This window comes from Pelodiscus sinensis, chromosome 1, assembly GCF_049634645.1.
Source record: "Pelodiscus sinensis isolate JC-2024 chromosome 1, ASM4963464v1, whole genome shotgun sequence".
Lineage (NCBI taxonomy): Eukaryota > Metazoa > Chordata > Testudines > Trionychidae > Pelodiscus > Pelodiscus sinensis.
The window spans coordinates 300,330,053-300,352,227 of record NC_134711.1 but is presented as its reverse complement, the minus strand read 5'-3'; the positions used below and the strand labels follow the sequence as shown (position 1 = coordinate 300,352,227).

The 22,175-nt window shown below is 40.8% G+C and overlaps 1 protein-coding gene across 2 annotated transcripts; it reads left to right on the top strand.

Moving 5' to 3' along the window:
* The first annotated feature begins 1 nt into the window (after nt 1).
* LOC102456362 (uncharacterized) lies at nt 2-21,720 on the top strand. Of its 2 annotated transcripts, XM_014581474.3 has the most exons (4): nt 2-169; nt 11,956-12,030; nt 20,285-20,592; nt 21,012-21,720. In XM_014581474.3, exons 1-3 carry the CDS (start codon nt 144-146, stop codon nt 20,571-20,573), a joined length of 390 nt encoding a protein of 129 aa, XP_014436960.1. In that variant the 5' UTR covers nt 2-143; the 3' UTR covers nt 20,574-20,592; nt 21,012-21,720. The 2 variants fall into 2 exon arrangements, with proteins under 2 accessions (XP_014436960.1, XP_014436959.1); XM_014581473.3 differs by having other exon boundaries at nt 20,285-21,720.
* Nucleotides 21,721-22,175: the final 455 nt, after the last annotated feature.

Here is a 22,175-nt window from a genome sequence, read left to right as displayed (position 1 = left end):
TCGCCCCGCAGCTCCGCCCCTCGCTCCTCCCTGTCCTCAGCCGCGAGCAGTAAACGGGTCGGGCCTGCACCTGAGCTACTACTGCGCCGGTGTCGGTGGCCTAGCGGGGGCGGCGTCGCATCGCCCTTCTTCCTGCCGCCGCCATGGAAGAGGACCTGGAGCTGGAGAGGTGAGAGGCCGGGGCGCGTGTTCCCGGGCACCGAGACAGGGCCCGCTGTGAGCTGCCGCGCCTGCCTGGCGCAGTTGTTCCCTTCCCCGGCCCACTTCAGCACCGGGAGATGGGGGCAGAGGTCAATGCAGGGATGAAGAGTTAGAAGGGTGGGGGGCGCCTTATCTAGGCAGATCCCTCTTCAGTTTTGAAAGTTTACTTCTGTACGCGCCCCTTGACAACTCCCTGGTGGGATGATCACTCTTGTGCCAGGCCTCTGGGGGACGCAGCCCCAGGAAGGGCTAGTGCTGGACTCAGTAAGAGGCCCATTAGTTATGTCGGTTCCCTCCTTAGACTGGCAGAGGCCAAGCTAATCTTCCTGATTTAGAGCCCGTCTGCTGGATCTGTTGTGGGGCATGATATAAATTATCTGCTTCAACAGGTAATATTTGTAGTGCTTCGGGACCATTAGAGAGCCTTTACAAGAGAAGTGGATCCTATTGTCTGTTCATTGTTTATTGTCTGTTTGTTGTTCATTGGTGCTGATGAAAGTGTTTAAATTTTCCACTTTATAACATTACATGCCATATAATAAAAGTTTATTTAAAAAAGGGGTGGCTTCATTTAAGTGGATGCTTCTGGTTTCACTTACCTAAACATCAAGACATCATGGTTTGGAATATTTGGGAGAACAGGGTTCCCAGTTTACAGTACACAGACTTACACACAGGAGACCTTTGACTTCAGTTTGAGAAATAGAATTGGTTTTCTATTCCTATTACATCAAATATATTTTACTTTTACCTGTCTTAGATTGGTGTTGAACCATACAATGTATATTACCAAAAAAAAAAAAAAAAATTAAGACTAGCTCATTCCATGTACTGCAAGTATTCTAGGATTGCAGAGGCTGCTGTTCCAGTTATAGGAGCCCTTCCTCTACCTGTTGCAATATCATTCCCCTGTCCCAAGACAGTAATCTGATTCCCAAGTGGATGTAATCAGAAGAGTATCTTATCACAGGGAACTCAGATTATTGGTGAGAAAAAATAGGTGTAGTGAAGATACTGCTGACTTCCAGTTGAATTCTGAAATCCTCTATAGGATTGGCTCAAATTACTTCATTGCCTCACTGAATCCCATGATTTGATTATGATCTCCTGGAACAATATAATTGCCAACGTTAGAAGTGAGACTAGTGCGCTCAGAAGACTCGTTGGAAACCTGGCCCATGACTGTGGAATTTGCTTCTGGGAAGACTGAACCTCGGTGTCTTCAGAATAAAATAAAAACTCAACTTTTTTCAAACCTTATTTTGTTAAGGAAAGGCATACTTGTATAAATTAAATTACCCCCCACCCTTATTAAATGAAGAAAAACAGGCGATTTTCTATTTTCACTTTAATAAACTTGGGTTGCATGCCAGTACCTGTTACGGCTGCAGCCAGATAACTGTGGAAGTTGCAAAATTAATAAGCCCTGTTTTGTTAATTGAAACAAAGCCTAATCTCTGACTGTAATTATTATAGTAAACTTGTGTTTACATTGACAGTAACAACTTTCAGGGAGAATAAAATGACAGACACTTTGCATTCTGTTGGAATGAGATCATTCATTCTGCTACGCAAATTGACCCATGTCATACCCAAAAGAATAGTAATAGAGAGGTAGCTGTGTTAGTCTGATCTTGCTAAAACAAAAGGAAAAACTATGTAGCACTTTAAAGACTAACAAGATGGTTTAATAGGTGATGAAACCTCAAGTGCTACATTGTTTTCTTTTGGGTATAAGAAAAGGAAAAACTTTCAGTTTAAATCCAGGTTCATTTAGTTGATTATTCAGACATAACAGACCTGTGTTTTACTTTCTGGTTTGGAAATGGACCAGAAGCACTTACGTTATTGGTAAATCTTGTTGGTGTTTGTTGTGGAATTGTATGAGAGTAATGACTGAAATAACAGTTCTGCAGTATGACTTGTCAACACTACAACTAACCCATGTGTAACAGATTCTCATGTGAGATTACCTGTTAGCAATATGTCTAACAATGATAGCGGCAATGAAAGCTTCTCTCACTGCTTTTCCAGTGTATCTCTCACCCAGTTAGAAAGTCCTAACTCTGTGGTTTCATTTACAAAAATAACTTGTTGCCTCCCCTTTCTGCCTCCAACTGATAGCGTAGATGAGACAAAGATAATATTGTGTTGGCTGAAGTGAAGTGATAATTGGGCCTAAGAGAATGTAATGATCTATTTATCTCCATAATTCTTCAGTAAAACACTTGTCCCCTATGATGTTAAAAAAACAGCTAGTATGGCACGTCTGAAATATCAGACTAAATAAGCATATGTCGTTGTGTCAAGATTTTATTGGAAAAATGTAGTGACCACATTAATTGCTGTAGTAAATCTAAACTAGACCATCATAACTTCTACATGTGCCTCAGTTACAGAAAAGCTATTTTAGGGATTTGTAGAGAGTTTTTAAAATATTTATTTGAGCTGTTTTTAGGTACAGGTTGGACTTCCATTGTCCGGCACTCTCAGGACCTGAGTGGTCCTGAACCAGGGAGTTTGCCAGACCAGGAGAGGCCAAGGCTCCTCTCTGGGTTGTGGGGTCCCTGCAGCCTGGGCTTCCTTCCCAATTGCTGGCCCCCTGCTGTAGCTCCTGGGGTCAACCTCCTCAGGCTGTGGCTCTCCAGCTGCCGCCAGTCATACTTCTATTGGGGTTCCCAGCCAAGGCCAGGGATTCTCCCCGGCCGCTGCTGGCACCACTGCCACCAGGATTCCTGGCTTGGGATTCCTCCCAGCTAGCACCAGCTCTGCTGCCACAGAGGTTCCTGGCTGGGGATTCCCCCTAGCTGGGGATTCCCCCTGGCCAGCGCCAGCTTTGCTGGTGCTGGGGCTCCCAGCTAGGGCCAGGGATTCCTCCCAGCCACCACTGGGGCTCCCCAGGGCTGGACTCCCCACCTACCGCAGGACCAGGGCTCCCCAGAACTCCCCTGGACTCCCAGCTGGGCTTGTGCTCCTGGCCTCTGGGGCTCCCTGGTCCAGAAACATCCATGGTCCTTCTGGACTTAAAATAGTGTATTCTTAAAATTGTACATTTAATGTCTGTTATGGACACTTCCTAGATCTAGAGCAGCCCCTGTCCAGAGTGGTTCAGGCTGGCCGCTACAGCCCTGGCCAACGCGGGCAGAGGCTGCTTCATGACAGCCTCCCCCGTTTCCTACCCCTTCCCGCCTGCAGCCTCTATCCATGGGGAGCTCAGACCCCCACAGCTGCAATATCCCTACTGAGTATCACTGTACTGTGTTCTGATTCGTATTACTGTACCAGTTTTATTCACTTTTATCCTCTTTTTATCCTGGCTCTAACTCACTTTGTTCTATGTTCTGTATTTTTTTTTTTCTTGCTTTAACATGAACTTGGCTACCCCTCTGAAGATTTTAATTTACCAGGAATAATGGATACTGTATTGGGTAGCTCTTGTCATGAGACCCATGCAGAGTCTGAGATTTAAAGCAGTAAATAAGCAGTGACTATAAATACCCTCAAGCTGTAAATAAACTAAGATTTCCCATTCATCTTTGCCACTGCCTATGGCAAGTGTTTGATTGAATCCCCATAACCTGCCCCCTCCCCCCCAATTTCAAATCTTTTCAGCTGGAAGTCAGAGCCTGGCAGTTTCCTCTGGACATCCTACTATTAATTATAATGGAGAATATCCAGAATATAAACCTGAAACTTTTATTAGCTTTATTAAAACACGAGGCTAAATTCCAGTGAAATGTAATTGATGCTGAGAGTATAACTTACACACCAAGAGATAGGTACACAGGGGTTATAAAGCAACTAAGAGAAGAGTGTTGAAGTGTTTGATGGGGCAGATTATTTTTTACTTCCCCCGTTCTTACTGTTTCTGCCAGCCTTCCTCCTTATATCCCTTTGGCATGTTAGTTATTCACAACACCATTCATGTCCCTATCCTGAAGATTTTGCATTTTAAACAATACAATCTCCTGCAATTAAGATATCCTTGCCTTGAATCCTAGAACAGTACAGCAATATGTGGTCTTCTGGGAATATATTAGACGTGATTGGAGAGAGCATTAGATATGCATTTCCTCACTCATGATCTCTTCCACAGTTAAAGCTGCCTTCTAGTTGCCAGAAACATTTCACAACTCCTGAATAGCATCTCCTCCTAGAACTGCCATCCAAACCTAGTTTGTGCATCTACTTGAAATTGTTTGTTGTCCGATGGGATAAGACTCTTAGCATCTGGAATAATCTCCTTATTATGCTAAGAACAGTCTTTTTGAAGTGCACAAGTTGTACTTAAAATCTAAATTCTTAAGCTATAAAGTTGCATATTAGAAAGGAAACAGAATTTAATATCTAAAAGTAATAAACTATAGATCTAACAATCATGAGATCTTGGTTCTGTATGTAGACCTGCTAATTGACATTGGATATGTAACATAAAAGGTGATCTGCCAGATAAAAACTGAAGATGAATTTCTGTGTGAAATCTTCAGTAATCAGATTGTGGGGATCATTAGCACAGAAAAAAGCTTAAAATAACACTTTTTTAAAAAAGAAGGGACCTATTGTCAGTCAGCTGTTTAAAGACAATGGAATTCTAAATCAGATTAGTTAACTCCAGACTTTCCTAAAACATACCTTCCATTTGATTCTCATATGTCGATGTTAGGTACGTGAACATGTACCCGAGTACACGGTTTACCAATGAGCCTGGGCTCATCAGTTAACTGTCTTGGTTACATGCAGCCCCACTCCCCACTGATACAGAGGCAGCAAGCCTGCTCCACATGCATACCAGCTCCCACTGATCTGTCTCCTTGCCACCCTACCCCATGAGGCCTCCTGTCCCCTGCGCTGCTGCTTCTGATACAGAGGCAGCAGCGTGGGGGAGGAGGGAGAACAGGAGCTGGTGCTGGTGGGGAGCCATCTTAAAAACAGATTACCTAGGAGCACTGGCTCCCACTTCCCCTTCCCTTCTGTGCCCCCTCTTCCCCCTCTCCTCCGCAAACTTGTAAATATGTAACAGCTGAATTTAGTCATACTCACATCCGCAGAGATATTCTTGGTCGAATGAGCCTCTCAATGGACAGTCATCAGTACTGTAGAAGGATAATTCCTGCTAGGGTTTTCTCATAGAGTGGGAAGACCCAAGGGAATACCTTTCTCAACCAGGAAACACTCTTGTATTTTAGTTCCAACCATATCTAACGCTGTATGCACATGCATGAAAGGTGTCAACCTTACCGTTATATGAACTTCCACACCATATAAATGTGATGTCCATTTTTCATAGGTTGTTTGTACTTCCTTTATATACATGACACATACTTTGTGGTCAAGATAGACGTTCAAAGATCTTACAGTCAGGTGTCTTGTGGTTTTGGACACCTGATCCATTTTTCCGTAACCTCAGCTATTGGCACATTTTATGACTTTTCTGGCATTGATTTAGTCCTAGATTACCCAGTCATGTCTAGCGTTATCAAGACTATGGCCTATTCTTGCTAAACTAAAATCTTAAAGATCTGATCCTGTTGGCCTCGTGTTTTAGCCATGCAGGAGATGTTAGTCTCTATTTCGTGGATAAAGTGAGCCGTTTCTAGTTGTTCAAGACACCATACTGATTTTGGTGCCCACCCTATAAATGTTTGCACTTTAGTAGTGAAGCAGTTCCTGTGTCTATATTACCTGTATATTCAGTATTGTCGTAGCAATGATGGTCTCAGCATATTAACAAGACAAAGTGAGTGACTTCACCTTCAAAGGTGTCTCGAAGTATGTGCAAATGCTTTTTGGTGAACGATCTGTTCTACCTTGTATTTAGCAGTAACACTGAGTCCATTTCCCAGACCTGGAGAAGAGCTCTGTGTAGCTCAAAAGCTTGTCTTTCACCAACTGATATGGGTCCAGTAAAAAAATTACCTCATGCACCATGTTTCCATTGCCTGTATAGTTTATAATGCATTTTAGGATCCTGGCTGATGAAAGGTGCTAGTATAGTTGAAATTAGCAGTGATGGTTAGAATTCAAATTACCTAACATTTTCCATTTTAAGAATCTGTGCTTATATCTTAGTTTAACTTACTTATTTGGTCTACATTTTTTTCACGCTTGATGATTTTTAGCAAAAGTGAACCATCCGTTTCCAAGAATGAGACTAGGGAAATGTATGTTCTTTGGCTTGGTTTTATACCTTAACTTCCCTTTTTCTGTATATATGGAGCCTTACTAAATTCACAGCCATGAAAAACATATTATAAATTGTGAAATCTGGTTTTCCCCCTATGAAATCTGGTCTTTTGTGTGCTTTTACTTTACACAGATTTCATGGGGAAGATCAGCATTTCATAAATTGGGGGTGCTGACCTACAAAGGAGTTGCAGGAACATCACAAAGTTATTTGGGGGCAAGAGGGGAGAGTTACAGTATTGTCACCCTTACTCCTCACTGCCTTCAGAGCTTGGTAGCTGAAGAAGAGCAGCTGTGAGCCAGGTGCCTAGCTCTGAAGGCAGAGTTCCACCAGCAGCAGCACAGAAATAACCCTGTCGGTACCATACTATGCCCTTCTTATTTCAGTGTTACTGCTGGTGGCTTTTCTGCTTTCAGAGCTGGGCTCTTGGCCAGAAACTGCTGCTCTCCAGCTGCCCAGCTCTGAAAGCAGCAGCACCACCACCACTACCAGCATAGAAGTAAGGGTAGCAGTACTGCAAGCCCCCCTACAATAACCTTGAGATCCCTCCCACCACTCTTTTTGGAGTCAGGACCCTTACAATTACTACACCATGGAATTTCAATTTTAAATAGCTGAAACCATGACATTTATAATTTTTAAAATCCTCTGACCATAAAATTGACCAGAGTGGACCATGAATTTGGTTGGACTCTGTTCATATCTCATCTTATTATATATTTTAGAAATATCTGTCTGTCTGTCCATCCATCCGTGAGTCTGTTTGTTCAAGAACTCCTCCAGAACAGATTTATTGAAGCATAAGCTAACAGATTTATAAATAAATCTGTTAATCTATAAGGTGTCACAAGACTCCTTGTCGCTTTTGCAGATTCAGACTAACACGGCTACCCCTCTGATACTCCTCCAAAACAGAGCTAGGACCACCTAATCTAGTGTGCACCTTCCTCACATTATAACTTAAAACAAGGTAAGGGTTTGGTTGTGCCAGGATAATGGGATGTGAGTTGAATTCAATTGTTTTTCATACAGTGGAAAGGGAGGGATCTGGCAAAAGGGAGTTATACTGAATAATGACCACAAGGGGGCAGCAAGAGGTCAGAGGTGAGGACTGGGACAACCATTGGGCCAGCAGGTGGCAGAGGTGGAGAAAGGAGTAGCTATCTATTATATTTCAGAGAGCTTCTTTGTGTGTCTGCTTCTCTGTGTGTCTCTGTCCCCCAGCTGAGCTGTTCCCACTGAAGCTGTAGCGGCCATGGACAGGCACTTCCTGCCTGGCTCCAACCTGCTGCAGAAAGAAAGGGCTGGGGTTGTTATCTCTCCCTGGGTCAGCCTGCATACTGAACACCTCATCTCCAGCCCCACCCCAAAGCCGTGGTTTAAATGAAGATAAACAAAACTTAATTGAATTAAGGACTCAAGCAATGCCGGGTAAATCATCTAGTACAATATAAATGTAGGTTAAAGACACTTTACACAATTTATTCTTTGATCGTTGCTTAAAATATGCAGCAAAATTTAATCATTCAGGAATATAAGGAGACAAGGGGCTTCTCTACACTACACGGAAGATTGATTGCAGCAGCAGCAATCTTTTGGGGTTTGAATTAGCGGGTCTAGTGAAGACCCACTAATTCGAACTGAGAGGGTGCCTCCATCGGCACCGGTAGTCCTACTCTTCATAAGGAGTAAAGGAAGTCAAAGGGAGCATTCGTTCCCTTCAACCTCCCACTGTGTGAATGGAGTGAAAAAAGATTTAAGATACGTCGACTCCAGCTACATAATTAACATAGCTGGAGTTGTGTGTCTTACGTTGACTTTGCCCTTTAGTGTAGACCAAGAATTGTTCTCACCAAACTTATCTCACCAACAGACCGATCTATTGTAATTGTTTTAGTCTGCTTCCAATCATTCAAAAATATTCAGGTTTTGTATGCCATTAGCTGCTCATGTGATAAATGATGCCAGAATTCCCAGTTGTGGTGCTCCTAAGGGAGTGTTCCTTTTGGACCAGACCATGCAGCTGTTTTACTAATCATAGTTCCCTGATTGCTTTAGGTTCTTCTCTTCATGCAGAGGCTTTAACTGTTGGTTGCTGCTCATTCCCTGCATTTATCTAGCACTCCTGTTCTAATCATTCAAGAGTTGCAAAAATGTTTGCATTATACCCAGGCTTTATAACTGGTGACAACTAGGAGAGCTGATTCTCCAAGAGTCCTTTTAAAAGTAAATATAGAATCCTGTTTACAAAACTGGGAAGTCTTTGGCTGATTCATTGTAAAGTCAACATGTGGAAATATATTATATGGAAAATATTCAAATGTCTGTCTTTTTACCACTCTCTTCGGTTGACTTTTCATAGTCCTTATCAGTCTGGAGAGTGCCCTGAAGGCACAGCCACAAAAAAAATAGCGTATTAAAAGAGGATTTTATGGATAGGACTATAATTAGCCAGGAAAAGAGAGACCAATGACAGACTGCTAGGGTGGATGTCAATCAATACGAGTTGAAATATCAGATAAATACAGGCATTTTGATTTGTATGTGTTAATTTTCATGTAATCCAGTTCTACTAGCTTCACTTAATTGATTAGTAAGTTTTTCTAAATTATATTATAATATAATTATATTATGTATAATTATATTACTGTAAAAATATATTGTTTGACATACAGGCAGTCCCCGGGTTACGTACAAGATAGGGACTGTAGGTTTGTTCTTAAGTTGAATCTGTATGTAAGTCAGAACTGGCGTCCAGATTCAGCCGCTGCTGAAACTGATCAGTTTCAACAGTGGCTGAATCTGGACACCAGTTCTGACTTACATACAGATTCAACTTAAGAACCCCAGGCATCCCCAAGTCAGCTGCTGCTGAAACTGATCAGCGGCTGATTCCAGGAAGCCCGGGGCAGGGGCTTCCTGTAGTCAGCCACTGGTCATTTTCAGCAGCTGCTGACTAGGGGACACCTGGGGCAGAGCAGCTGGGGTGCTGCTGGGTTGGTCCAGTGGCACCCAGAGCGGCGCTACGGGACCAACCGGCAGCGCCCCAGCTGCTGTACCACAGGCGTAAGGAGCAAAGCCGCGGAGCACGGGGGCAGCGGGACAGCCCAGACGCGCCGTGGCTATCCTGCTGCCCTCGGGCTCCGTGGCTTTGCTCTGCTTTGCTCCCCGTCCCCCTGGTCTGCAGACCAGGGGGACGGGGAGCAAAGCGGCGGAACACGCGGGCAGCGGGACAGCCCAGACGCGCGTGGCTATCCTGCTGCCCTCGGGCTCCGCGGCTTTGCTCTGCTCTGCTCCCCGTCCCCCAGGTCTGCAGACCAGGGGGAGGGGGAGCAGAGTAGAGCAGAAAGGCGGAACGCGCGTCTGGGCTGTCAGCTGGCCGCGCGCTCCGCTCTGCTTCCCCCCCCCCCCCCGGTCTGCAGACCAGGGGGAGGGGGAGCGGAGCAGAGCAGAGCGGCAGAACGCGCGGCCAGCTGACAGCCCAGACGCGTCTGGGCTGTCAGCTGGCTGCGCGTTCCGCCGCTCTGCTCTGCTCCGCTCTGCTCCCCCTCCCCCTGGTCTGCAGACGGGGGGGGGGGGGAGCAGAGCGGAGCGCGCGGCCAGCTGACAGCCCAGATGTCTGTACTTCATTCTTTATAGCATGATTAAATAATACATCAATATGAGGTTCACTGGTTTTTAATATGCCTTCCAAACTAGGGATGGAATAGTGTAGTTGATTAACTGATAAACCAAAAAGCAAAAGTTTACAGGCTAATGCTATAGATTACGCACACTTGCATCCCTCTCTCACCCCCACCAGTACATTTTTAAGCAGGCTAGCCAGTAGCCCGACTCAGTCCTGGATCGCGCCAGGTCCAGGACCTACCTCCAGAGCAGCTCAGCATTTAAACTGTATTAGGGGACAGGCAGTCCAGTTCAGTTCCCACTTGCGCCAGGTCAGGGAGCTCAACCCCCAACCCTGGACAGGGCTGACATCTACTTGTGTCATCTATACATCTCTCTGTTCCATTAGGCCTATTGAATCATGAGAGGTATGTTCTGTAGTTTCAATGTTAAGGACCTGCTTGTAATTTGAAACTTCTTATGGTGTAGAACCTGCCTGTTCTTCACTGTCTCCAGCAATGTAGAATGCCACTGTAATTTCTCGCCAGTTGTGGTTATGAACTGCCAGGCCTTCACTCTAACTTCCTGTCTCTCCAGTTCCTTTGTGACTAGCTCATTTTTTTCCCCTTAACTTGGCATCGTGGTGTTTCCTAACCATGTATGATCGATCTCAGCTTCTCAGTATCATCTCAATTTGCCCCTCCAATACAAGAATCTTTTCCTTCAGCACAGACAACAGCTTGCATTTAAATCACAGATCTAGTGAGAGAACCAAGGGTTTTGGGTTTTTTTTCCATCGATAGAGGTAATCCATCTATTTGAGAAGTGGTAAGTAGGTTGAAGGAGGAATTCTTCCATTGACCTAGCTATGTCTACAGTAAGCAATTTTATATGTGAAATTTAACAGCCCTGTGTGATGAGCTAGATTGCCCTAAGTTTTAGATATAGACCTGTCCTTTGTGTAGATGAGGCCACTGAGAGAAGTTTCTAAAAGGGGTACGTCATGGTTGCTAAGAAACACTATTGTTTTTCAGTTCCATGTCCTAGGGCAGATTGTATTTAGAGTAGTAAAACTTTCTGTTTATTCAAAATTGGAAATAAATAATGTATGGTGATGTGGCAGATAAGTTTCTTCGATGGCTTTTCATATGTACAAATGTAAAATTATGTGTCTTTGTAGTAGGGATGTCAATATGTAGTCGGCTACACAATTAACTGATAAGCCTAGTCTTATTGGTTAATCTTGTGGACTACACACACTCCCAACTCTTGCTGCCTCTGTATCAGAGGCAACAAGAGAGGGTGGGAGCGGGAGCCCAATGCCTACGATGAGCTGACTTTAAACACGCTCCCTATGAGCACCAGATCTACCTGCCCCCTCACCCCTGCACTGCTGTCTCTGATAGAGAAGCAGCAACACAGAGCATAAGGGCGGCTGGCTGGAGCCAGTATTTGTGGGAAGTCGGCTTTCAAACAGACCCACCTCCTTTTCCTCCCCTCCCTTTTTCCTCCACTGGCAGACTGGGTTCCACCTGACACCCCATGCTACTGCGTCTGTATCGGAGGCAGCAGCACAGTGTGGCAGGGGGCTTCCCAGAAGTGTGGCCAGGAGCACATTGGCTGCCACCTCCGCCCCCAGGGACTATTGAATAATCATGTAACCGCTAAGATTTCATGCAATTACATGATTATTCAGTTACATAATATCTAAGATCCCCATTTTGTAGCTATCTTTGTGGGGTTTTTTTGCCTTGTTAGGTAAAGTTTTGGACTATGAAATGAAAGGAAAATGATAACTAGTTGTGACCTCCCCCATTTGAATCGCTAACTTATGCAAATTGGTGGCATTGTCACTTCAACATAGGAGCCGGCTTTCTGTACTTTCAAGAATTTAGGGTGGTTTTTTTAATGGTCTATGAATCTAGAAGTTTTTAATATTTTTTTTTTTCCTTTTTCATATCTAGAAAAGCAGTAGAAGAGCTTCTTAAAGAGGCAAAACGGGGGAAAACCAGAGCTGAAACAATGGGAGCAATGGGTTGGTAAGTTCTAATACAGTAGATATTTTTAAATTTCATTTGTATCTTTAAATATAGGTGGAATGAAAAAAAAACCACTAAGCAGTGTCAAAAAAAGAGCCATAAACTCTACACTGAACATATGGCAGAACTTTCCTCTCTAACGTTTAATTTTAATAATATTGTATTAAAACATTTATTTTATTGATTTTTACATGCAGATTTCTCCAAACATCATAACAAGAGGTGCAAAAACTTTAACTCTGCTAACTGAGGTGGAAATTGAAGAAATTTCTGCCTGATTGAAAATTGCCATACCAAGCATTTACAGAATATACCAGTTGGAGAACAAGTGGTACTTCTTGTGGTACTAAATCTTTATCACAGTGCTCACTGAATCAGATTTCAATCAAGATATTTATGAGATTGGGACATATTTAATAGTCAGTTTCAACATAGATATAGTAGTATTTTGGCCAATAAATGCTTTTTTGTTTAGATTAAAAATACTAATTAATATCATAAAGAAACTTTACAACACATTTTATTATAAATTGTCCTTTTGCAGTACATTTCTGTTTAAACTACAGCAATCTATAAATTGAAACTAACATACACTTTTGGAAGCTAGTGTTATTTGCTCACAATTTTTAATGTTAAATCTTAAATAAAATGCAAGGAATTTTAATTGCCCTCCAATTCATGTTAATGGAAAAAAAACTAAAATTCTTGTTTCTTTTAGCATATATTATAACAACTATTAATATCATTAATTTGGAATAAAGATCAGTATTTTAATTTTCACAAAATACAGGACTATGTAGCACTTTAAAGACTAACAAGATGGTTTATTAGATGATGAGCTTTCGTGGGCCAGACCCAGTTCCTCAGATCAAATAGTGGAAGAAAATAGTGGAAGAAAATAGTTACAGCCATATATATATATATATATATATATATATATATATATATATATATATACACACACCAAAGGATACAATTAAAAAAAAATGAACACATATGAAAAGGACAAATCACATTTCAGAACAGAAGGCGGATGCGGGGGGGGGGGGGGGAGGGAAGGAAGGTGAATGCCTGTGAGTTAATGATATTAGAGGTGGGGAAGGGTAGATGTCTGTGAGTTAATAGTATTAGAGGTGATAATTGGGGAAGCTATCTTTGTAATGGGTAAGATAGCTGGAGTCTTTGTTCAGCCCCCCGCGGAGAGTGTCGAATTTTAGCATGAATGCCAGTTCAGAAGACATTCAAATCTGCACTTGAAAGAGAATCCTCTGAACTGGCATTCTGTTCTGAAATGTGATTTGTCCTTTTCATATGTGTTCATTTTTTTAATTGTATCCTTTGGTGTACATATATATATGGCTGTGACTATTTTCTTCCACTATTTGATCTGAGGAAGTGGGTCTAGCCCACAAAAGCTCATCATCTAATAAACCATCTTGTTAGTCTTTAAAGTGCTACATAGTCGTGTATTTTGTTTCAGCTACACCAGACTAACACGGCTACATTTCTATCATTAATTTTCATAGTTACTCCTTCAAAGTATACTTATACATAGTACAGTAATATAATACAATGATTTAATCAGAGGAATAGTTCATGTTCTCAAATTGGTTTGGATGTCTTTGTTATCAGGAGCTCTTAAACAAATTTAAGACTGTTCACACATGCAGACTGAGACTAGTTTCTAAGCAGTTTGAATCAGTTTGTAGATCAGACAACCCTGACCCTTGCAAATGGTAGTGATATATCCTAAGTAATGGTAGGACCACACAATCAGCAGACTTCTCATGGGATTTGTTTTTAAAATAGCTGCAAATGGGTTAAAATAAAGTGGTTATTTTCTTAAAAGAATCATTCTTTTTACATAGGGTTTTGTCTAGACTTAAAAGTTACATGTACACAGCTACGTCCGTGGGTGTGAAAAGCCTTACCCCGGAGAGATGTAACCATGCCCATCTAACCCCTGGTGTAGGCAGGGGTAGGTCACCAAAATTATTTATTCTTCTGTTGACCTAACTACTGCCTCTTGAGGCAGCAGACTATATTCACCCATGAGAGAACTCTTATCAATATAGGTAGTGTCTACACGAAAACAGTGCAAAAACCCAGGTGTAGCTTTGCTGCTATAGCATTTTAAGTGTAAACATCCCTAGTCTTACATCTGGTGTGCTCACAGTGATTTTAATAAATTATACTATTTTGGTTAGAAGTGTGATTTTTTTTTTTTTTTTTTTTTTTTTTATTAATAACAAAATGGTAAAGTTATAAAAGGCAGAATCACCTTTATATCAATATAACTGCATCCTCGATTTAATTACAACTGTTTCTAAACCACTGTAGGCATGCTCTAAACTTAAAACTTATATCAACATAGGTACAGCATTCAGGAGTTTGAAAAATCCACACCCTTGAGCACTATAAATGCAGTGTAGGCACATCTAGGGCAATGGAAGTATGCTTCTCTTGACCCAGCTACCTTCGCTCAGGGTAATGGAGTTCCTGCAGTGACAGAAAAACCTTCCATCTGTATAGCCTGTTCCTACACTACAGAGTTACAGTGGCATAGCTATTGTTCCATAGCTCTACTGCTAGAGCACTTGTAGTGTGAACATACCATAGTCAAAGAGACATGAAAATTCTCTTTACTTAGGTATTCTTTAGGTTTGGTCTTCTAAAGGTCATTATGGACTTGCATTATAATCCCGTGTCTACTATGAAAGCTTTTCTAAAATGAACCATAGAAAACTGAATGGTTTGTTGGTTTTTTTTTTTTTTTTTTTAAATTTTGAGCAAAATCTGTTTAGCTGAATGTGTTATAAGAGAACAGTTGGAGAAGGGGCAGAAAGAAGAAAAAGATAATTAGAAATATTAAACATGAAATTATACTCTTCATGGAATCTTATATAATTCCTATTTAGTGTCTATATATGATTTTCTATTCGGCACTAAATAGAAATCCTCTGTCAGAAACCTTGTAGAACCCCAAAATTGGGGATAGGAATGTTTTCAGAGCATCTCTGTTGTTGTTTATGTCCCTATCCTATTTCTCATCTCTAAATTCAGGCCTACAGTTGCAGTAGAAGTGTGTTCCTATGCTCCACATAGAAATGCAATACACAAGGTGCCCATTGTACACAGTGATTAGAATGTCCTGGCCTTAGTGCCTTACTCAGTGTTACTAATAGGAAACAGCACAATATGCTGGAATGCAGGCCCGGCCTTAGGGCAATGTGAGCAAGGCAGTTGCCTTGGGCCCCGCGCCTTCAGGGCCCTGCGCTGCCTGGCGCCCACCCAGCTGCTTGCTCACTACCCTGGCTGGGAGCCACCTGGAAACACGGTGCAGTAAACCACAGCATGCTGCCTTAGGCCCCGCAAACTCTTTGGCCGGGCTTGCTGGAATGCAGTGCTATTCTTCATCTGCACTTGTTTGGCAGATACTACTTTGAAAAGGAAGGTGGCTCATTGCTAATTAGGACTACAAATATTAAAATGCCATTAAGATTTTGATTTAAACCCACAAGACCAGTGGCACCGTTTTTGTCCATATGATGAAGCTGTCGCAGCCTCTTTGTCTTTACGGCTAACGTATGTTTAAAATTTATAAAATATACATTCATCTTAGCCTGTGGAAGCATACAAAATAGGTTTTCAAAAACACAATACTTTTAAAAACATACAACCACATTGATTTTGTGGCGTGAAAGTGGTGTAATGGGCTGTAAATCAGGCTCAGTGATATGATCATGTACGCTCCCCCACCCACTACAGAACATGTGCTTTATGCATACTTTAAAGTACTATTTTTAATTTCTTAGGGTTTTTTAAATGAAAAACATAAGCACAGATTCCATTCTGTGGAACTTTGTGCTAGTCAATACAGCCGCTCCCCGAATTGCGAACGGTCAAGTTATGACTGTTCGCACTTACGACCAAAGCTCCCATGGAGCGGTCGTAAAGGTGGTCCCCGAGTTATGAAAGTGTTTGGTCCGTAACTCGTTCGTAACTTGGAAAGAGGCTGTAGTAGAATGCTCTGTCTTGAACAAAATCCATATTTGCTGTCCTGAATCATTTGAAGTCAAAGACACGATTTCCATTAACTTCCCTAGATCAGACCTTCAGAATGGCGAAGGCTAAAGGTGTAGAGGGGTGGAGAACCTTTTTTTTTTTTTTGGGTCGGAGGCCACTGACCCACAGAAAAATCAGTCGGGGGCCACACAGAAGTGAGAAGCAAATAAATAAACAAATCCTCATTGACGTGGCCCCCAGCTGAGAAGCAGAAAGACACTCCCCACGTTCCCCTTGCACACCAGAGAATGGGGGGCCCAGGTTAGTAGATTTTGTGTGCTTTAGCCCCACGGAGGTTGGTGGGGGTTTGGAGCACTACTGTAATCTTCCCAAGCCTTTGTGGCCCCCAGCTTGCCTAGACCTGGCCCCCATCTGGCCCCTGGGCCTTAGGTTCCCCACGCCGTTGTACATCTTACTAAATAAGGCAAGGGCTTGTGCCTCAGTAGGCTTCTCTATCTTAAAGAAATATTCTAAAATTTTTGCTTACACTGGTGAAGCCCACAAGGAATATGGGTCACTCCTAAACTTTATTTTTCATAGTACCACTGTGTACATGCTACACATTTTTATAGAAAAACTTTAGAAGTGCTCCTGGGATTATTTATTATTTCCTTTCAACTAGAAAGCTACAATTAAGGCTGCAATTTTTTCACGGCAGTCACAGATTCTGTGACTTCCAGCAACCTCAGTGAATTCAGCCCCAGTGGCTGGGTTCCCTTGCCACCCAGTGGAAGTACACTGCAGGTACCCACAGCAACAGGGAACAAAGGAACCTCATGGCTCCTGGCCACTGCATGGCAGGATGCCTTCTGGAGCTCTGAGCCACTGTGGAGGATGGTGCCCACAGAGCTTCAAGCAGCCCTAGAGCTGTCCAGCCTCTGTGGGCTGTCTGGGTATCCCACAGATGAACTCCCCATTTGTCATAGATATTTTTAATAAAAGTCGGGGCAGATCACAGACTCTATGAATTTTCTATATTGTCCATGACCTGTCTGTAATTTTTACTAAGAATGTCCATGACAAAATCTTAGCCTTTAAAGGTCTGGTTTAGTTACCCAGGATAGAAGTGGAGAAAAGAATAAAACTGACATTTGCAGTGCCTTTTAAAAATAAGGTAAAATAGCTATTTGTAGACATACAAATGTCTTGACTTTAATAGTGAGAGGTCTTGAAACTTTCTGGTGCTAGAAGAATAGTTTCTTTGTGATGGAATAGTACTTTTAACTCTCATTTTGCAGCATTGTCATATAGTATTCAGACCAGGAGAGATACTGGCCCAAGACTTAATATACTGTCAGCCTCCAGTGTAATTTTGAGCGCATGGAGAATTGCATTTTTGAAGGAGATAAGAAGACACTAAAATGTTGAGACCCTGTGAAGCAGAGATTTAGAATATTACAATATATGAGGGAGATTTCAGGTGATGTTGTCAAAGGTAGAATGTTGTCAAAGGTAGAATGTAATATAGATATTGTTACCATGTGAAAGTATAAGAAATGTATTAACATCTGGTGATGAAATGGGAAAAAATCATCTATTTGTTTAATTATGGAATAAACTACCTAAAATTTGTACATCTGACCATTTCCCCACTCATCTGTCTTTTCTGTCCTACTTTAGCAGTCAAAACTGTTCACATTCAAACTACCACGCTTTAAAAAATAAATACATACATCAAATGCTTTATTCTCCTCTTTTCAATATGTTAGCATGACAGGAGCCTGGATTAAATCAAGAAAAAGCAGGGAATACTGTCTTGAAGATGATAAAAACCAAAAGATTGCTATGGATTGGAGTCTGTGCTGGCATGAAGTGAGCCCTCTGAGCTTAGTAGCACATAGATAAAATAACCCATTCCAATGAGATGATAAAAACCAAAAGATTGCTATCTCATTGGAATGGGTTATTTTATCTATGTGCTACTAAGCTCAGAGGGCTCACTTCATGCCGGCACAGACTCCAATCCATAACACCTGCAGCTCTGCTTCAACCTCTTTCTGATCTTTGGGCTGTTGGATTCCTCCCATTAGTTTTGCACAGAGGACTGTTTCCTTCATTCTCATTGTTGTGCAGACAGCAATTGTACTGTCAAAAACAAACATTAAACAAGATGCTATTTATTAAAGGAGATGGTTTTACAAAGGCAGGGACTATCTTGCCTCCTACTACGTCATGTAGATCAGTACTAAAACAGTACATTTGCTTAAAAATAATTAAAAAGCTAGCACAAACAGACAAATGCAAAGTATTTAAAGTTTTCATTTGGGTATAGGATGCAGAAAGCTGCCCTAATACTTTAAGAAGCTTAAGGTACAAAAGTTAAAGCTGGTGGTAAGCTTTCTGACATCTTGGAAAACATTTTGAACTTGATCATTGAGGCTATGTCAACTATCATAGCTTGTTCTTCCAGTCTGTGCTTCCACAAAGTCTCCTCTTTCCACAAGCTGTTTGGCTGTTTTATACAGAGAACAGACTCTTTACAAAGGAAAACAAACAACTATCCCGTCTCCTCTCTTGAAACCCTTGTGTTATCTGCTCAGACTTGTTCTTTGTTTACTTCTCTTTCTGTCCTTTGCCTTATTCCCCATCCCTCAGGAAGGGTTGTCAACCCAATCCAAATCTCTTTCACCATGTCTGATCTAGGGCCTCATTCCCTTGCACTGAGAAGCCATTGAGTCGGGACAAAAGTATGGTTCACATAACAAAGCAAATATATACTGTTCTGTGTTGTACAGTACTTCTGAATGTATTTTATATTCCATCATATCTAGCAACACAACCTCTAATTTCCCGGAAGTAGCTCTGAATGACCATAAATTATCAGGATGTATTTCTTGTATTTCATACAAAACATTTTGCCTCCAACAGCACCGTGGTCCCTAACACGATTCTGGGTCATTCAGTGATAATTAGAGGATAGAGTACCACCTATTAAATCAGCACTACTAATTTGTAGAGAGAATTTTTGAAGGTTTTCAACCTGCACATGAAACCTCAACAAAGAGCAAAATTAAAATGTTAGTGCAGATCACAAGGGTAAAGCAAATCTTCAGAAACTTTCACTTCTTACAGGTAGGGTTACATTCTTGTCCCGGGCAGTCTCGTATTTGCGGCCTCTGTCCGGTTTAAAAAAAAAAACAGAAAATACCGGATATGTAAAATGTCCGGTATTTTCTGTGTTTTCTTAGACGGAAGGCTGCTTGGGACATTCTTCTCCTGCTGCATCTGGTGGGTGGAGCATGGGGATTTAAAGGCACAGTGACAAGTTTTTGTGCAGGGTTGGGGTTGTTTGTTTGTTTGTTTGTTTGTTCCTCCCCCCCCCAACCAATTTTTTTTTCCCTGCCATGGTATTTTTTGTGGAAAGTATCTGGCAACCCTACTTACAGCAGAAGAAAATTCTAAATCAGATACTGAACAGTCTTAGTTTTATTCTGGGCATGTGTTAGTAGATGACATGTGTAGGGAATAAAAGATTGTAAATAAGAGCACAATATTTGGGTAATAAAAACTAGCTGATAAAAAGACAAATTCTGTGTTCTAGAGACTACTAGATGTGCTGCTACATAACAAAGATAAGAAACATAAAAGGGGGAAAAGGATTGGTATCTTGAGTTTTTTGAAAATTAAACTCTTCTTTTGAAAGACATTTCCCAAACCTAAATTAAGAACTTTAATAGCCTGTCTCTTTTATTGCTATAGCTCCTTGATGTTCCCCATGCAAAAATGTTTTTTACTTTCTAAATTTTTCAATTAATTAAATAAACTATACTTAATATAGTAAAACTTGATCTTTCCCTTTCCTGTCAGACTTGGAATGTATTATAATTATTCAAAAATCAGATAACGATGTAAGCATTGATAAATAATTTCTAATATGAGCTAAGCAGGTTCACATATATAGAATGGAACATAAACCTCCATCTCCACATCTTTTTTTTTTTTTCTTCTGTATTTCTTCCCTACTAAAGTAACAACCATTCAGTTTCGAGCCCCATGACTAAAATAAAAGAGGAATGAATTGGGAACATCCTGAATGTCTTTTCCTGTACTCAGAGTTTACACTAGGTGGCATACAAGGAAAGCCAAAACCACAAACTTGAATCTCTCTAAAGATTGCAGAGAAGTCTCCTATTGAACTTTTATATTTGTGAAGATGTTGTTTTATAATTGCTTTGAAATGTCTTTACAGGATGAAGTGCCCTCTTGCAGGTACAAATAAGAGATTTCTTATTAATACTATTAAGAACACGTTACCCTCTCAGAAAGACCAAGACCAAGACCAAGACCAAGAACATGAACATGAACAGGAGGATGACAGAAAGCAGCCTGAGCCAAGTGAAAGCAGGAAAGAAGAAAAACCAAAGAAACATAGAACGTATCCTTACACACCCAGCTTTCAGGCCAGAAGAAGAGTCAGCTATTCTCCTCCTAGGTACCGGAGCAGGAACCGGCACACAAGGGATAAGTACGAAAAGTGACCAAGCAAACAATGACAAGGTGAAGAATATGTGCTGTGATAAGCCAAGAATGTAATTAAACCTTGGACTGTGAGGATGTTTATTAATCTTTAAAAAGAAGATCTTGTTCAATACAGATCTCTTAGCTGGCAATTGCTTTTGTGAGAAATAATCTTGGAGTGGTTTTATAAGACTTTATTTGGGGATCCTTAAAATAAAGTACCACATTAATTTGTGGATTAGTTTAGAACTATATATATTTTTCCCCTCCCTAATTAAACTTAAGGACTTTATCTCAGTGGTTCTTGCGAATCAATATATTTTACTGTTTAGCCTTTTAGTCTGTTTACATTTTTGGAGACTAATGTAAGCAAATGTGTATTTATATGCAAAATTGATGGTTATTTTGATACTAAACTCAATTTTAAAAGTTCATTTCTGTTCATGTTAATTTTGCAGGATAGATCAGATCTGAAGAAAGGAAGACTCAAGCATGCCTAGCCCACATGTATATTTTATGTAGTTTGTAAGAGGTTAATGTCCATCTACTGAGAACTGCTGACTTCTGTAAATACTTCCTTTATTGTTAAGAACAAATTTGAAATGGGCATTGTTAGCTTTAACAATGTAGGAGGAATTATCCGTAATATAGATTGTATAATATGGTTCACTTGTGCCCATATGTGCTACAAACTGATCAGAAGTGATAACAAACATTAGCAGTAATAAACTATAGATGCAATAATTTTGTCTGTGTTTAGACTTCCTTCTTCAGAGGACTGAGTTTGAAAAATATGAAAACATGGTGCTTTAAAAACAAACCTCAGCACCTAAAATTAACATGTCACTACACAGGGCTATGAATTTTACAACTAGATATAACACTGCATCCACATGGAATAAAAAATTGTTTTCTAACCACTGACATAACTTTCAAAGCCTGTGAGACAATTTTGTAGTGGTATAATTCTAAATTTTCTGACTTTCACTATTCATAAATGTAATTACACATCAATACTCTGTATGTCTTCATTCTCTGTGTTCTGGTTACTTGTTTTGTGAAGCATTTGGGATTTAAATATCCTCAGACATAACTATCTGAGTGAACATATGGCTTAGCTTTATGAATTATTTCAAGTGAGTTGAGAATAAATTTGAAATACATTAACTGAGGACGCATTATGTATCATTTGTAAACCTGGAGAAAGTGAACATTTAAGATTGCTATGGTTCTAACTTTATAATAAACCTAAACATGAATAGCTGAAAAATACTCTTGCATAAGAGGACTCAGTCTTTTAAAAAAAAAAAAAAAAAAAAAAAAAAAACTTTTCATAGGCCCCATATAATTGTTAAACAGTATTAATTTTTCATTACATTTAAAATAACATAAGAAAAAATACTGTAAATACAAAAGTCATTAATTTTCTCACCAGCTAAATTCTACTAATTTTATCTTCCAGTGCTTTAAGTGAGCGTTCATTTCAGAAATGTATTAAATTAGGATTGTGTCATATCCAAGAGGCGATCTAGAGATAAAAAAATAAAAGCTATGCCCACATTTTTTTTTTCACTTCAGAATTGCTGAAGTCATTGTTTCCCACTGCTGCGAAAGATCAGACC

What these genes read in the sequence shown, in the direction of transcription:
- LOC102456362 (XM_014581474.3), top strand. Translation starts at nt 144, where the DNA reads ATGGAAGAGGACCTGGAGCTGGAGAG. An exon ending in GAGGACCTGGAGCTGGAGAG is followed by an intron (nt 170 to 11,955) that starts GTGAGAGGCCGG and finishes TTTCATATCTAG; the next exon opens with AAAAGCAGTAGAAGAGCTTC. An exon ending in ACAATGGGAGCAATGGGTTG is followed by an intron (nt 12,031 to 20,284) that starts GTAAGTTCTAAT and finishes ATGTCTTTACAG; the next exon opens with GATGAAGTGCCCTCTTGCAG.